The sequence below is a fragment of the Eschrichtius robustus genome, chromosome 7 (genome assembly GCF_028021215.1).
Source record: "Eschrichtius robustus isolate mEscRob2 chromosome 7, mEscRob2.pri, whole genome shotgun sequence".
Lineage (NCBI taxonomy): Eukaryota > Metazoa > Chordata > Mammalia > Artiodactyla > Eschrichtiidae > Eschrichtius > Eschrichtius robustus.
Window position 1 is genome coordinate 113,160,994 of NC_090830.1, and position 17,641 is coordinate 113,178,634.

At 49.7% G+C, this 17,641-nt stretch overlaps 1 protein-coding gene across 3 annotated transcripts in view; it reads left to right on the top strand.

Annotated features, from left to right (window-relative positions):
- WBP1L (WW domain binding protein 1 like) overlaps window positions 1-12,955 on the top strand; it is a 58,701-nt gene extending 45,746 nt beyond the window's left edge. For all 3 annotated transcript variants that reach the window (XM_068548477.1, XM_068548475.1, XM_068548478.1), the window contains 2 exons: window positions 7,695-7,856; window positions 9,279-12,955. In XM_068548477.1, coding sequence (XP_068404578.1) covers window positions 7,695-7,856; window positions 9,279-10,015 — 899 coding nt within the window. In that variant the 3' untranslated portion in view covers window positions 10,016-12,955. The remainder of the gene's footprint in view (window positions 1-7,694; window positions 7,857-9,278) is intronic.
- Window positions 12,956-17,641: the final 4,686 nt, after the last annotated feature.

Sequence of the window (17,641 nt, forward strand, 5' to 3'; positions counted from 1 at the left end):
CTGTTTCCCCAGAGAATTCTAAGTCCCCATCACTCCCTCCATTTGGAAACAAACTTTGTGCTTGCTGGTCAACCATGTCCTTACCATCACCACCATCTCTTCCCTTTTTCCCCTTCTCCTTTCTGATCTCCCCATTCCCCCCCACATCAGTGATATGGTCAGAAAGCAGCTAGAAGGGCTATTGTTTGAAATGGAAAGGAAATTAGACTCTTGGCTGGGAAGCCTCTCCCTCTAAATGCAAATGGATCTTGCAGCCAGTGGGAGTGGGTCCTACAAACAGGACCTCTCCTCACTCTTGTCCTTCCCTTTTGAGGACTGGCTCAGGGGTGGTTAAGGGCAGACTCCTCCCCAAGGAGAGAACAGGGTTCAAGATGTCCCCACCAGTCCTGCAAATATTATATAAGCAGCAGCAAAGGCAGGCCTGGAGTTGTTGGTGCTATTTGAGAAGGGGAGGGGCTGAGGGACTCACTAGAGAAACACAAAGTGCCAGGCAGGTGGACAGACTGTGTTTAAATGTTTCAAAATGCAGATAACCACAGGGCTCAAATTCTCCCTCCCACCCCTTGTTAAAACAAAAGTTGAAGCTGGGCTGCCAAAAAGCCACAGAGCTGCAGCTTGTTTTTCTGGGGCCCGGCCCAGGCAGCATCAGTTGCGGAAAGAATGGAGTTGCTGATGGCCCCCATCTCAGATTGACAGAGCCTCCTGGGCTGTTGGCAGAGCAGACTCAGTAGCCACCAGAATTGGGTCACCAAAGCCAGGGCTGGGGGTGGGGCGGCTGGGACAGGGAGACCCAGGTGGCAGGGTGGCAGGCAGTCTGGGAACCAGGCACTTCGTCCCGAGGGCCTGAAGAAAGCCAGGGGAAGAGCTGCACAGTGGCTCATCACCTCTCCAGTTGTGGTCAGCCGGGGAAAGGAGAAGGCCAGATGGAGACCAGAGTCTGGACGGGGAGGAAAGACTCACCCCTGTGCAAGTTGGCCCATGCTTCCCAAACTGAGGGGACGGAGACTGTAAAAGCCAAACTTCCTCTTGTCTGTGCCCAGAAATGGCTTTTTGGTCCGAAGATGCCCAGTGAGTGTTCCGCCCCTCTCGGAATTCTTTGGTTTTCCTCCTTCTTAGGGGCCTGGCCTCGGCCTGATGTGTAGAGGAGGGAGGTCGAGCGTAGGAATGAGCCCTTTTCAGCTCTCATCAGAACTGTGCTTTTTGCGCTTTGAACCCTGTTCCCTCTAATTGCCTCTGAACTTTGCCTGAAATGTGAAAGTAATGGGCTTTGCATTATTCTTTTTGTCTCTTTCCTTTGGAAGGAAAAAAATCTCAGCCAGGAAATCCTTGGCAGGGTTTTTGTCAAAGTACCTCTTTAACCATAGTTGCCTACAGGGAAGGCCTCACGGAAAAACAAATGCCATTGCCGCCAACCCTCATACCACTACTTAGCTGAATTTTCCTGTGTGCTGAGGACTGTCTCAAACACACACACACACACATACACACACACAGCCCACTTTACACGGACACACAAGCACACACAGACCTTAAGCTTCAGCCAGCGCCCTTACTCCCGTGTCTTTTCAGTCTCTTGTAACGTTAAGCCAGGGGTCATTCTTGGGTCTGCATCAGTCCAGAAGTGAGGGTCCTGTTTACCACTGCCGTGGCTGAGGCTATAAGAACCTGGCCATTATTATTATTATCATCCCATGCATTTTCACGGCACTTGTACTTTCAGTCATCATTCGATCATCTATTCAGCAAACTCTTATTCCAGTGGTTTCAGACTTTGGCAAGCATCTGCATTTCCTGGAGGGCTTATTAAAGCACGGATTTCTGGGCCCCAGTCCCAGAGTTTTTGATTCAGTAGGTCTGAGGTGGACCTGAGAATTTGCAATTCTAACAAGTTCCTACTGGATGCTGTGGCCTCTTCTGTGTTAGAGCGTGTGGGGAGACAGAATCCTTGCCATCAAGAAGGGAGTCTCTGAGCAGAGAGAGGAGATAAGGCAATGTGCCTCACTAGTAATGCAAAGTAGAGAGTGGAGTGTACGTGCCAGGACTGCGATGTATGTGACAGGAGAGTTTGCTTTAGCTGGACAGGATTCAGGCAGGCTGCAGGGAGGAGGTGGCATTTGAGGTAGGCCTTAACGGGTGGATAGGATTTAAGCACATGGAGAAGGGTAGAATGACTTCCCAGGCCGAGGAATACCAAACACCATAGGTCAAGGCCTCACGGGAAAGAAGAGAGCATGCATCTCATTAACCTTTCCCCTGTGGCCATGGGGCTGGGCTGTGGGGCTTGCCCAGGGGAGATGAGGGTGCTGACGTGCATAGAACTCTGCCGTGTGCCTGGCACTCATTAAGGTCTTCACACACGTCAGCTCAGCACGCCCCAAATACAACCCTGCCAGGTACACATATCCCGTTTCTCAGGACCAGGGGCATTAAGTAGCCGGTCAGTCAGTCGCAGCTGAGTAGTGGGGTCAGTGTGCCTCACACAAAGCTATACCCCCTTCCTGAACTCTTCAGTGCCAGGCTGGAAGGGTGGTGGGCCCAGGTTGTGAAAGGTCTCGAATGTGCATGCTTGAGTACTCTGCATACAGATATTAACTCGGTTATCCTCACAATGACCAAGTAGGTAGAAACCATTATTCTCCCCATTTTACAGATGGGGGAAGTAAAGACAAAATGATCAAGGTCACAAAGCTAGGAAATGAAACTTGTCCAGTCTTTCCGATGAAGTTGCAAGTCCTCTAAAGTCTTCATTTCCCAAATTCAGTCCTTTTTCCACAGCGGCAGTGTCAGGAGCTCCTGCTAAGAGCTATCAGGGGCCAGGGAGGTCACCCACCATCCTGTGGGGTAGAAGGAGAGCTAGTTGACAGTATACTTTGGCTTCCTAATGAGGAATTTCCTGCCAGTTGGGGAGTGGTGTTTTCCCAAGTTTATAGTGAGCTCTGGGGCACATGACTCAGTTCCTACATTGGACTGTGATTGTTTTTAAAAACATGTTTTCCATTTTGCTTAGCATGACAAATGCACCCCACCATGAGGTCACAGCTTTCAAAGGTCAGTGGGGAATGTAATCTGTGGGTAGGTGTGTGTTTGGGGAGGAGGGCATGCTTCTGTCTTTCTCTGTGTGGCTCTTTCAGTAGGTTTTCCTTTTTAAAACTTTCCTCCTTGTTTGTGAAATCTAGTGAAAATATCAAAAGTTTGTACAACTCCATAGGTACTAGTCTGGACGGTCCCCCTTTTAAAGCTGATGGGACATGGCTTTGACTAGAATAGCTGCCAAGAGCATCCGTTTTGTGAGGGTCAAACCAAGAATGCCTTCTGTCTTCCCACATTAACTCCATCAAGTTGGACCAGTCCTTAGGGGCCTTTTCTGGACCTGTGCTAATGCCTCATTACCCCACTAGGCCCCTTCTGCCCCCAAGTTAGTTTTCTCCTAGTTTTGATCCACACTATCACTTTGTGATACTATATTAGAAATGCAAAACTCAGTTCGAGATTTTATATCACGTCATATAAGTGGTACGTGGTAGGGAGAGTTTTTCTACCCATGATACCACATGAACAGAAGCAGCTGATGGAATTTCAGTAAACATGTGTTTTCTGGTGCTGTTCGATATAACTGGGGTAACTCTGCCAAGGGCATGCCTTCCACTTGTCTCATTTCTTCCCCCAGCCTCCTTCTACCCTGCCTCATTTCTCCTTAAAAAAAAAAAAAAAAAAAAAAAAAAAAGACCTCTTTTTCTATTATACTTCTAGTTCAATAGAACTCAGGCTTTTTCTGGAATAAGGATTCTCTTAAGAATCTGATGAACATTTTAAATCCTTTCCCCCAGAAAAACCTATAAAGATACTGCATCAGTCAGGATAGGCGAGAGGTTATGCTCAGTAATAAGTCCAAACTCCTAGTGGCCCTAAAACAACAGGTTTATTACTCACACTATATGTCCATCACAGGTTGGATGAGAGCTTTGTTCCTACTTCTTTATCCCCTGGGGCCAGACTGACCCTGAAGTCACTATCTGGAATGTTATGGCTTGCCATGGCAGAAGGGAGACTTAACAGAGGGTCTCACATCAGCAAGAAATGTTCTGGCCTCTAAGTGACATCTGTCACTTCCAATCTCAATTTATTAGTTAGAAGCTGCCTCAAAGTGTCACAATCATAATGGCGCCAGGAAGTTCAAGCCTACCCACATGCCAGAAAGGGGGAGAACCAGAAATATGTGGCCAACATAAAAACCAGTGCCTGAGATATTTCTTATTAAAAGCCTATTATAGGGCTTCCCTGGTGGTGCAGTGGTTGAGAATCCACCTGCCAATGCAGGGAACATGGGTTTGAGCCCTGGTCTGGGAAGATCCCACATGCTGCAGAGCAGCTAAGCCCGAGCGCCACAGCTACTGAGCCTGCGCTCTAGAGCCCGCGAGCCACAACTACTGAGCCCGTGTGCCACAGCTACTGAAGCCCGCACGCCTAGAGACTGTGCTCCACAACAAGAGAAGCCACTGCAATGAGAAGCCCGCGCACCGCAGCGAAGAGTAGCCCCTGCTTGCTGCAACCTAAAAGAAAGCCCACGCGCAGCAACGAAGACCCAATGCAGCAAAAAATAAATAAATAAATAACTTAATTTTTTTTTAAAGCCCGTCATAATATAGCTGAGAAGTTTTGCCTTAGATCATATATATTGCAGCATTAAGGTTAAAAGTTAATTTACCTTTAGGTAAGAAACAATTGAAGAAATGACTTGGGAGGTAAAAAATTGTAGAGTTTGGTGCTGATTATCTCATGGGAGAATGTACTTTGAAAATTATAAAGTAACACAGAAGTATAAAGGATTGTGAGATGATGCTGGGTAGTATAAAAAAGTGGTTAGCCCAGAATCTTTTAGACTTGACTCTAAAATACGCTTGGAGCCAGGCTCTTCAGCAGAATGCATTGTGCTTATTTGTGCCGCTTCCTTCGGGTGTGACCCCACCCCAGGAGACTGGGAGCTGAACAGATCGTAGGGGCTGGAGGAGATGTTACAGGACCACAGCGGGAAGCCAGTTCACTCCCAGAGCTCCTTTCTGGCCTCAAAACCATTCCCTGAGGGCTCCTCTTACAGTGTCCAGTCTCCAGTTGGCGAGCATTGGAAGGAGAGAAGTGCAAGTTAAGTTAAGCAAATGTCAGCAGCGACTCCGGGAAGGACCACAAGGGAGACTTCTGAGTTCAACTTACATTTATGAACTCTGGTTAGGAACGGGGTTTTTCTGTCTGCTGATGGGAAATGGGGAAGAGATTCTCTGCCCATTGTCCTCTACCTGCTCTCCCGTTGCTAGACCTCAGCAAAAGGTTCAGTTGAACACCGACACGTGCTGAAAACACAAAGGTGTTACACAGTGGTGTTGCCGGCCTGCCAGGGCTGGCAGGCTGTACTGCTATCCTGCCTTACCCCATAGGGGTGGCTCTGTGGGGAGATTCAGCCCGGACACCCCTGGGGGACAGAAGGAAACACCCTGGGTGTTGCTAGAGGCCACACCCTAAATGTCAGTGGGATCTTTCAGAATATTCTGGTTCAAACAGGAAAAAAAATCAGGGGTTTATTCATTTACAAATCTGTTTGCTGGGAGAGGGAGGCTTTTTTTTTTTTTTAAATGAAATTAACTCATTCTGACAAGAGATGTAGAAATACTTACATTCTAAACACAAATTTATAATTACAAAGCAGACAATAAAAAATATACATAACGTTTGTAATGGGAAAAACTTGAAGTTCTTCAGGAATAGAGAACAAATGAAAAATAATATAATCTATTCTCATTTAATAAAAACTCACCTTAAAATTATTCCTTAGATTATTATTATTTTTTAATTTTTTTATTTATTATTTATTTATTATTTTTATTTTTGGCTGTGTTGGGTCTTCGTTTCTTTCTCCAGTTGCGGCGAGTGGGGGCCACTCTTCATCGCGGTGCGCGGGCCTCTCACTATCGTGGCCTCTCTTGTTGCGGAGCAGAGGCTCCAGACGCTCAGGCTCAGTAGTTGTGGCTCACGGGCCCAGTTGCTCCGCGGCATGTGGGATCTTCCCAGACCAGGGCTCAAACTCGTGTCCCCTGCATTGGCAGGCAGATTCTCAGCCACTGCGCCACAAGGGAAGCCCCAGATTATTTTTTTATTGAGAAAAAATATTGTTTTTATTTCAAAGAAGTACATGTTCATCTTATTGGCAATAAGCAAAAAACAAGAGCTGGTACCAGAAAATCTGCTGTCCTATTGTCCAGGAATAACCTCATGACTAACTTCCTGATCATCCCTCTGGACATTTATATATACTTTTTTCTTAAGCAAAAATTGGGATCATATTTTATGCTGTTTTGTAATCTGCTTTTTTTTTTTCATTTAATATTAGAAACATCTTTATATGTCAAATATAGTATTCTGTGAATAAGTTTTTAATGATTCATATCATTTCATTGTATGAAGACATTCCCAGAGGAATTTTAAAACCTATTCAGAAATATGTTAATTTTTTTTAAAGCCAGCAAAAATAAAATTAGTCACAGATATTTTTAAGTTTTAACTTACTTTGTTTCCAGTTTTATAATTTGAAAGAAGAAAAATAATTGGGAGAAGAAAATTAAAATTTCTTCTCATAATCCCATGACTTAAAATGTCACTATTTTTTCCTTCCAGTCTTTTTTTCCCCTCTCTATATTTTTTAAAGCAAAATTGCTCATTCATTAAAAAAAAAAAATTAGAAGCCTTTTCTGTATACATGTGAAGATTGGAGAGGGGGGTCTTATACTGGAGTTTGCCAGGGTTCTCTGAGTATGATCCAAGAGAACACAGTGGGAAATGAGAAGAAACAATCTGCCTGGGGAAGAGGGCGGTAGGCTTCTCCCCTGCTCCTTTACCCCTTTCTGGAGCCAGGAGGAAGAATGGGAGGCCTCTGATGGTCCCGAGTCTAATGCAGCTGCAGGCCAAAGCGAGGTGGGAGTGGATTGTTTGTGATGGTGGGAGATGGAATTGTACCGGATTATGTCAAGAGCAGAGGAAGTTGTTTACACTCTCCAGGGAAGAAATGGGCCTGAGGAAATTAGAATCTTTCCACCTCTAACTTCAGTGGCTCTTGTGTGACGGAGGCGACATGGTAGAGAAAAAAATTTTATCAGGTAGCCCCTCCGAGGCCCCCTGCAACCGCTCATCTGCTGAGATGTGGGGATTCTGAGGGGCTCTTCGCTCTTGGTGGGGAGCCTGGGAGCCGTCCTTGTGGGCCTGAGCAGGGCTGGAGTGGGGAGGTGGGCACCAAGAGAGGCTGAAGCATTTTCTCAGAGATCTCTTAAGATAGGAAGGGCACACTGTCCTAAAAGGTAAGCATACTTAATGCCCCCCAAACCTAAAATATGGGAGGACCAGCAGTGCTGCACAGATGCCTTGGCATTCTTCCCTTCCCCCAGGAGCCCTGGAGGTGCCCCGGAGTGAGTGACCTCTTTTACGGTCACCATTCTTACATTTCTGCCCTCTTCCGCCCCACGTGTCTTTCACTCTGGTACAAACATGAAAATTGATCACAGGTTCTAAATGTAACTTCACCAGGCAAGGGCCAACAGTGCCAGCTTCGACCAGGCACGCAGTGTCCCTGGGCCTCCTTGTGCCGAGGGCAGCCCCTCCAGCTGGCATTCATGGTGTGCCCACGCCTCTCTGTCTCGCCTCCCTGCCCCCAGGGTTCTGGCTCGTGTGGACCATCATCATCATCCTGAGCTGCTGCTGCGTGTGCCACCACCGCCGAGCCAAGCACCGCCTTCAGGCCCAACAGCGGCAACATGAAATCAACCTGATCGCCTACCGGGAAGCCCACAATTACTCAGCGCTGCCATTTTATTTCAGTACGTACACCAAACCCCACCCTCGGGGCCCAGGACACACAGACTGTGGGCACAGGGGGTTGGCCTCCTTGTCCCGCACAGAGCAGGGTCTCACAAGTGTGGGAACAAGGGGGTGCACACCTTTAGCGCCGAGGAGCCAGTGCTGTGGATGCAGCCCCTGGCAGCCACTGGGCCGCTCCAGTCCACACCAGCTGGGTTCTGACTACATCTCCGCTCCTTTAGTTTAGGCAGATTTTTTTAGGCAGGTGGTTGTATGGTGTATGATGTGAATGAATTGAGATTTAGAGGTCAGTGGCCTGAAATCCCCCCATTTTGTTTCCTGCCGTGTGCTATGCTTGAGCAGAGGCTGCTACAAAAGGGGCAGCGGTGGGGGGTAGCACTGGGACTTCCTGAGAACCAAGAAACTCGGTGACTCACTGAAGGGCACACTCACCTGACTTCCCTGGGGTTCCTTTTTTTTTTTTTTTTTTTTGCCATGCTGTGGGATCTTAGTTCCCTGACCAGGGATTGAACCCGGGCCCTTGTCAGTGAGAACGCCAAGTCCTAACCACTGGACCACCAGGGAAGCCCCTCCCTGGGGTTCCTTACACTCACTGATCTCTCGAGTGGTCGGTGGAGGCCCAGAAGTGCAGCCTGTCCAAAGCCATTCTGCAGTGTGTTCTACAGACTAAAGTACTCATAAATTTGGAATTCCACACCTAGAAGAGTTAAGTGCTTAGCACAGTGCCTGGCATATAGTAAGTGCTCAATAAATGCTAGCAATTACTGTTATAATTAGATCATCTGTGCCTCAAAGCAAAAGATAACTCCCCTGGCATGTTCTTAACAAGCCTTGATGACAGGCCCCTCGCCCTTTACTGGTAAGCCACCCGCTCTCGATGCGAATCAGGATGAGGTTTGGTGTGTATTTCCAGACCACCTCTTGCCACACTAGGGTGAGAGGCAACACAGTTTTCCAGCCTCCCAGAAAAAGGCTCTCTTCATGATATACATCTGGAAAGTCTTAACTTAGGGTCCCTGACCCTGAGGCCTATGGGATGCAGATGGAGGACACAGTCTGAGCTAGAAACATGAGACTTGCGTGCATGTGGAAAACAGGTCCCTTCCAGGCAGAACTCTCTTGGCCATTCACCACATTTGCTGAACCCTCTGCTTTAACTCCAGACAAGCAGAAGTCCTTGCCTGTGAAGCAGCATTAGGAGCTCTCAGATTTCCAGAAGCTAGAATCTGTCACTCCCAATCTGCCCCCCTTTCTCTGCAAAGTCGTTCACAGCCCTGTGCCCTGCCTGCACCTGAGAGCTGTAGCCGTCCCTCGGTGGGTATGCTGGGGGTGGGACGAGACATATGCTTAGTGTGAGCCTGCAGTCTATCCTAGAACAATTGCCAGTGCAGTAATTTCTCCTCCCTACCTCCCCATTTTAGGGTTTTTGCCAAACTATTTACTACCTCCTTATGAGGAAGTGGTGAACCGACCTCCAACTCCTCCCCCACCATACAGTGCCTTCCAGCTCCAGCAGCAGCTGCCTGCGCAGTGTGGCCCTACAGGCGGCAGCCCCCCGGGCGCCGACCCCACCAGGGGCTCCCAGGGGGCTCAGAGCAGCCCCTTGTCCGGGCCCAGCAGAAGCAGCACGCGACCCCCGAGCATCGCTGACCCTGAGCCCTCCGACGTGCCAGCAGACCCAGCAGCCACCAAAGCCCCCGGGATGGAGCCCAGCGGCTCTGTGGCCGGCCTGGGGGAGGTGGACCCTGGGGCCTTCCTGGACAAGGATTCCGAATGTAAGGAGGAGCTGCTGAAAGAGTACAGCTCCGAGCAGGGCGGCGCCCTCCCTGACAGCAAAGACAAGACGCCCGGCAGACATCGCCGCTTCACAGGTGACTCGGGCATCGAGGTGTGTGTGTGCAACCGGGGCCACCACGATGACGACCTCAAAGAGTTCAACGCGCTCATCGACGATGCTCTGGACGGGCCCCTGGACTTCTGCGACAGCTGCCATGTGCGGCCCCCTGGCGACGAGGAGGAAGGGCTCTGCCAGCCCTCCGAGGAGCAGGCCCGGGAGCCCGGGCACCCTCACCTGCCGCGGCTGCCTGCCTGCCTGCTGCTGAACACCATCAACGAGCAGGACTCCCCAAACTCCCAGAGCAGCAGCTCCCCCAGCTAGAGCAGGCCCTGCCTGCGCCCGAGAACTTGGCGACACAACCAGGGTAGGGGAGAACCATGAGAGAAGCATTAAGTGACTGTGTTCCTTTTTTTTTTTTTTTTTCCCCCCCCTCTGCTCCTGCGTTTTCCTGCATCTCCAGGTACAGTTTGGGGTGTGGGTGCCTCGCCCCCCATAGATACACAGTGTCACGGAGGGCCGAGAAGTTGTCCCGTGACTCATTCCTCATACCCCACCTCGTTGTTCCCCTTTACCTCTTTTCAAGTCACGTGTCACTACCTGCTTGGGTCAGAGAGATGCGCGTTTCAGAAGCCCCCAAGGAGGGGATGAGACTGTGCCCTGAGGTGACTCTTGGTGATGGAGTGGATTCATGTTCTGGTGTGAGTTGATGAGAACCTCGCCGCGTCTCAGTCTGAGAGAGATGGCAGGTCTCAGCCCTGGGTGAAGCCCCAGTGGTCCAGGGATTGTCGCCCCTCGCTGCCAGTGTCTCTGGAGCCAGAATTGGGCTCCTCCTGTGGGAGGATGAGAGCTGACCGGCGGTCGCGTGGCGGGTTGGTAAAGGGCTTGTGCTCTCAAATTCCAGGTGACGAGATCGAGGTGGCACGATGCATCCTGGAGGGGCCCCTTCCCAGCAGGTTCTGGCTGGCCGCGGACTGGTTCAAGTGTGGAAGATTACACCTGCCTTCTCTTTGGTTTTTTTCTTTTAAAAAAACCAACAACAACAGAAGTGAGCTGAAAATAAGAACTTGACCAGTGGGCAGGCAAGAATTCTGTTTTGGAAAAGGAAAATTTGTGGCTTTTTCCCAACTTGGCCTTCAGAGTCCTGGCTACAGTTGAGCCAGAAGGAGATGTTTTGTGTGCAGGCTTGGGTGGGAGCTGTCTGGAACTTCTGCGGGTGAGCAGGAGGCCCTGCGCTGTGGCAGCGGATAGAGGTGCAGCTTTCCGCATCTCTGCCGTTTGATCTGTGCTCACAGGTGATCAGTACCCTCCCCCGTCCCAAGCACACGTCTGCCGGCCTTCACGTCTCACTGTTCTCTGTGAACAAATGAGGAGGCTGTGGGACCTGAGAAAGGGCGGTCCCGCAGCCTGACTCTCACACAGTATTTTCTCTAGATTCTGAGTAAGCTGTTTTGTTTATTTGTTTGTTTTTTCAAACTGACCATTTGGAAAAAATGCCTTGGTTATCTGTGGTTTTTGTGCCCTTTCCCTGTTCCGCCCCGCCTTGAGTGGGGTAACTAATTTTTGTAGCCTATGTCAAGTGTCTAAGTGGCCCAGGTAGGAGGGTGAAGGCAGCCATCCTGAAGGACCACAGGATCCTTATTATTGTAGTTTGGCTTCAAAAACCAGTTGAGCTTTGTTAGGAATAATCTGAATGGAGAAAGCAAACTGCTGAAACTAACATTCCCTGTCCAGCCCTGTTCATATGAAGAGTTTGGTTCTTCCCCCACTCTTGAACAATGACATTCAGACTAGGCATTGATGTTATGGTAAGAAAGGAAGGTATATATATGTATATATATATGAATACACACGTATATATGTGTATGTGTGTATATATGTATATACACACACACACACACAAAATAGACAAATCCAAGGCTGTGAGGTGAACGAGTGTCTGAGTTTGGAGTCCACAAAACCAAAATCCATGTTGAACAAAGTGCAGTCCGTATACAGTGACTTTTTGGATAACCTGTGTGTGTCTGTCCGTTGTGTGTGAGCCCCCAGCCCTGTTTTCCTGTGAATACGCTTTGAACGGCAGCCACTCTGCTCACGTTACCCACACGTTTGGAGCAGGCGCGGCCCTCTCAAGGTAATTTATTTTACGCATTTACTGTTTACTGAGCAAATGTCTGACTGTGCACTTGGGTGAACTCAGCAGCGCTGTCGGCGGCAGTCCCCACGTTTGCCAGAGATACTGTGCTCCAAGTAGAGGTTTTACTCTACCCATCACTGCAATTTGCACATTGCTCCGTGGACACTCAGAGGCCTGTGTTCTGCTCCCTGTAAACGGAAACGTGCTCTGAGCCTGTCTGCCTCCCTCGGCTGCTCCTGGCCCTCGGCGTCAGCCCCCGGGGGTGTCCACAACCGCTCGGACAGAAGGCCAGGGTGGAACCTCAGACAGAAGCTGGACTGGATCTTCAGTGTCAAGCTCGGACTGGCTGTGGCCCAGACGTCAACCCTGCCCAGAATTGCCAGGAGGGTTTGGCGGCCACCACAGTGCCATAGGGCTTACCTCCCTCTGCTGAGGTCCAGCGCGTGGCCGGTGTGTGGCGAGAGTGGGCAGAAGTGTGCCACAGCCCTCAGATGCCTTTCCTGCCACCTTTTGGTTTTTGTTTTTTGTTTTTGTCTCAAACAACTCACTGAAGTGTCTCAAAGGAGATCAAGTTTTACCAAAATGAACCCTGCTTGAGTTAACTGGTCGAAGGGATGGATTCTGGCCCTCTCAGGATTCCTTCTCCAGTCAGAGTGGGGAACTGGTCCACGTGTTTACTGCTGGGTTCACTGCAGCATCCAACCCAGAAGGCACGAGAAGAAGAAAACGCAACGGGTGGAGCTGGGCTTGAGTCCAGCGTCACAGTCTGGCCCCTGCTACACAAGGCTGCCCTGCGTGACGCAAGACGGAAGTAGGGAGCTGAAGGACTCGTGAGGGGGCTGGGGAGACTTGAGGGAGTCTGGTGTTCCAGGTGAACGAGAAGAAAGGGGTTGGTCGAGGGTTTGGTGCTACAGTCGGAAGATTTGCAAATGCTAACACATTCCCGTGTGAGGCACATCACCTTTTGTCAGTTATTGTGAATATGTGTATTTTAAGCAATAAGATTCAGCTGGTCAGACTTTTCTGGGCAGTCTCGGTGACGCATTTCCTGTGCTGTGATTGTTCTGAAGACGGAGTGGCTCTAACCACTGTGAGAAGCCCAAATAAAATCGATGCCCGAAACTCGACTGCTCTTTTTCCTCGCAGCGCTTGTTCCTTTTTCCTCCTCAGACTTCAGGGAGTCGCACCTCGAGATTCCTCACTGCAAGTGCTCTTCCCTTCTCCCCACAGAGGCTGAGAGAAGTTGAGGACAGGCTCCTGGGCCGAGGGCAAGCTGGGTAATGGCTGCCGAGGGCACTCTCTGTCCTGAGGCATTTCCACCCAAACCCTCTCTCTGCCAAGATAATATTTCCGAGTACTTTGTAAAGTCCCACAGACAGGTTAAAATCAGAGCCCGCAAAACAGAAACAAGTTTTGTCAGAGACTCCAAAGCTAAGACATGACATTTAAAAGGAAGCAAGCCCTCCTGGAGATCTCTTCTATTGATAAGATAGAATTGTGGATGGGTGCTTGGCCTCGGAATTTAACACACGAAATACTTGTTTTGGAGTCCCCTCTTGGTGCCCAGTACTGTGCTGGATGCTGAGGAGAATGTGGAAGAAATGTGTAAGACAAGGCCCCTGCCCTCTAGAAGTTAAATTATAATGGAGAGGACAAAACAAACTCATGTGAAATAGCTAACTGGCAATGTGAGGCGGGTTGAGACGAAGTGAGCAGTACTGTTTCAGAGAAGCTTGAGGAGTCGGGGGTGGCAGTTTAGGGCTTGCATTCCAGGCAGGCGCCTCAGAACTGATTTTTAGGTGATGCGGGAGCCACCGGTGTGCCAACATCTGCCGTCGTGGGCCCGTGAGCCTTTCCTAAGACTCGTTGTCATTTTAGCCTCTGCTTAAGACTGTTCTCTTAACACTTTGAGTCAGGTGTTAGGTCCCCGCTCCAAGGCTGTGGGAAGGAACAGCCTTCTGCCCCCACCCAGCAAGACTTCTCTTTGGGCCGCATGCAGGTGGGCAGAGCAGAATGATGAGCATCCTCAGAACCCTCCCGTGAGGAGTTCTTGCCTCCCCAGGTGGAGCGCTCACTGATGGGCCAGCAGTGGATGCTGGCAGAAAGCATTGTCTTCTCTAGCCCTTGGGTTTGCCCAGCAGTCAGCCCTGTGGTGTCTGAGAGTCCAGTGTAAGCCAGGTGTGCGCCCACCCCCATCTGACCCTGGGCCAGAGGACACAGCCCCGGCCCTCCAGTGACTCCAGTGGGATGGTTTCTGCCTAGTTCCTTCTAAACTGTTGGGCTCCTCTAGGCAACCCTAGGGGAGCCATATTAGCATCTAGAAAGACAGTTCTGATCTAAAGCCACAGGAAAGAACTGGCAGAGTACCTCATTCTTACCTTCTTTAAGCTAATGTCTGAGTGGCACAAAACCAAAATGGTACAACTCTTACAAGCTGCATACCAGAGGCTGTACGTGTACGCTTACTGCCTAGGTCTATAGGGCCCACCCCAGGTTCCTGGGTCACTGAGTTCCTGATTTCTCTAACAAGGTACAGCATTTGCTGTCTCTACTGCCCCAGGTGACCAGGTTCAGGTGGAGACAGTACTAAAGCCTTGAAGCACGAAACAGTAGCTTTGATGAACAGGAATTTCAAGAAACTCCCCCTTCTCCAGTTTCCTCTATTTTCAGCCAGGGGGCAAAAAACAAGGTTTAACTCAGGAGAAGGAGCAGGAAGTGGGTTTGGCTGACTGTTGACTGAACCTGCTGGAAACTTGAACCTGCTGGGAAGGGTAGTGGGTCTTGGGAGGTGTTTGGGATGCAGTTTCCAGCTGGGACAAGTGGCTGGCCTTACTTAAGAGCTGAGCATTTATGGAGCACCTACTGTGTGCCAAGTGTTGGGGATGCAGATGTGCCTTAGACCTGGCCCCTCTTTAGAAGAGCTAATAATGCTCTAGTGAGGAAGAAGGGCACATGAACGGTTTTAGTAGCGCCTGGTAAATACCACGAAGCATGTGTGTACAGGATGCTGTGGAAGAGAATGTAGCCCACCTGTGGGTTCAGGGCAGTCTTCCTGGAGCAGGGACTTCTAAACTGAGCTTGCCAGGTGGAGAAAGGTGTAAAGGGAATTCCAGGCAAACGTTTGATTGGCAGATTATTGAGTGCCTACTGTGTGAGAAGGACAAAAAAGCATAGGATGCCTAAAACAGGAGAGTGCGGTGTCATGTCTAAAGCTTTGAGCAATTTAATCCCTCTAGGTAACTGCATTCTGGGAAGTGACAGGAGATGAAGCTGGAGAGGTAAGCTGATAGTAAAAAGATTTTAATTTGTCCTTATTTTATTTATTGACTGTTTATATAACACCAGGTCTCGTATACGCATCTTACCTACGTTTTCTCATTTTAGCCTCAAAGCAGCCCTCTGAAGTATGGACTGTAATTATTCCCGCTTTATTAATGGGGATGAAGCATTCAGAGGAGTTAATTAACTAGTCCAAGGTCACACAGCTGGTGGAGCTGTGGTAGAGCCAAGGATTAGAACCCACATCTGTTGACTCCAAAGCCCATGCAATTAACTAGTTGGCCAGACTAGTGAAGAGTTGTACGGTTGGTGCTCACAAGCCACGTGAAGAACTTTTAATTTCTTTTCAAAGGTGAGAGGGAACCAGAGAAGGGTACGCTGAGCAGGGGAGTAACGTGGTGGCAGGTAAAGCAGACACTGTTTTCTCAGGAGCTGTTGTACTTTATCCCCTCTTCACCCCTCTCCCCTTGCCTCGTCATAAGCCCCCCAGAGACCCCACACCCAGCCAGCTGTTACCTACCAGAGCCCCTCAGTGCTGGAATGGCAGGTGGTACCTGCTTCAGATCAGTGTTAACCTCCGCAGTGAGGCTGTAACCCCTTGGAAACATTGTAAAATAATGAGTTTTTTGGACCTTCTTTGTGTCTTTTCCTTGCAAGAGTGTTTTGCTCTTCCTCAGAGGAGATTATTTTAAAAAGAGCTTTTGTGGCGTCTGAGGGGGAGAAGAGGATGTTCGCTTGATCTGAAGTTTCTCCGCACTGTATAAGCCTGCTCCTGACCACAGTTTAACCTTCCACTGCATGTCTTCTCACCAAGGAGTCTCAAGAAACCCAGTCCCACTGGAAAATGTTACAAAGCACCCTGGTGTTGGAACCCTGAGAAGTTTGTCTTTGGGGTCTCCACCCACTTCCCAGCTGCCAGCCTGCCCTGGCTCTGGAGAGAAAGAGGGGGCAGCCGGCAGGGCCATCTGGAGCTGCAAGGGGGGCATCCCTGGTGGTATTGTCCTGCAGATGGACCCATCCGGATATACCTGCTCTCCTTCCTGACCAAGCTGGTGGCCTTTGGGAGGTTTGTGTAAAACCCTTAGAGAGGGACTTATTTTGTGGGTCTGGATATAGGCAATGATAATAAAGCCAGTATTTATCAAGGCACTGAACACGAGATGTAGGTCCATATTTTGTTCTCAGCAGCCCTCTGGGTTGGTGGTGCTATTTCTACACACATCTCAGCCACCCATATTACAGATGAGAAAACCGAGGTTTAAGAAGGCCAAGTAAGTTGCCTACGCTCACTCGGTCTGTAAATGACAGAAAGAAAACTTGCTCCCGCAGCCTGACCTCTCATCTTCTGTAACTCCCAACAGTGTGGAACTCTCCTGCTCACACAGCCCTTTCTACTTTTCATCCTCACCAGAACCTCAGATGATGGCAGCACAGGTGGTAAGTTACCCCACTTTACAAATGAGAAGCTAACAGTGAGCTTAAGATCCAGAGTTAGGAAACTGGGGAGCCTGGGGCCCAGAACCTGGGGCCTCCTCCTGCAGGCCTCTCCCCACCCCTCTCTAGCTTCTGTGATGGGGTTCCTGTCCTGAGATGGGCGTTTATCCCTCTGAGCATGACTGGAGAGGGGGCTCCTCATTTGCTGCAGGCTTTGTGGCCACCAGAGGCCAACCAGAGCATTCATGGTGGGAATGTTTACACCACAGTGATCAGCAAACACTACAAATCAAGGCTGTTCCCTACCACCAGCACCAGAGAACTGGTTGTTCAATGTTTATTTACCATTACACCATTGCCCTGGTTAAGGGCAGTCTGAGGCTCAAAAGGTGACTGTGGGGTCTTGATGAAGACCTTTCAGCTTTGCCAGAGATCTGGAATTCCTTCTGCATAAGGAGTTAGAGTTCTTTTACCACTGGACCAATTAGCCAAGTGATTTAGAGCATCTGACTCACTCCTCTTGTGTGTGTAACCTACTTGTCAGGTTGATGTGCAGCCAAAAGAACACAAGAGGGCTCAGTCTTGAATTCCAGAGATGCAGGGGTGGCAGCATCCCTGGGGGCCACCACACCCATTTGCAGCCCAGGCAGGTGCTCAAGCGCATGTGCGATTCCACGCCAATGAACAGAAGCTGAGGGCTAAAAGGATTTAGGTCGGTGGGAAAAGGCCTTCCAGGCAGGGGAAGGGCAGTTTGGGCAGGAGTCAGAGTTCACGAGGTCATTTCCTGAAAGGGTGCTCAGCTTTGTACTCTCCCCAGCCAGACACTCAGGCCCTTCTGCACAGACGCGGAAGACCTGTGAGAGAGCACGCTGGCTCCTCATCCTGCATCACTGAAATCCCGGGTTCTGGTCCCAGCCCTGCTGCTAGGCTGCTGGGTGACTTAGGGCAAGTCACCCCCCACACACCTGCCCCCAGTGGCCCTCAGGTTTGTCATCTTCAAAATGAAGGGTTAGCCTCTCATTTCCCTGCCATTCAATGGTCTGAATCAAGGAGAGTGGATGTTTCCTTCCCAGTTACACTCATGCACTGCTTCTGCAGGG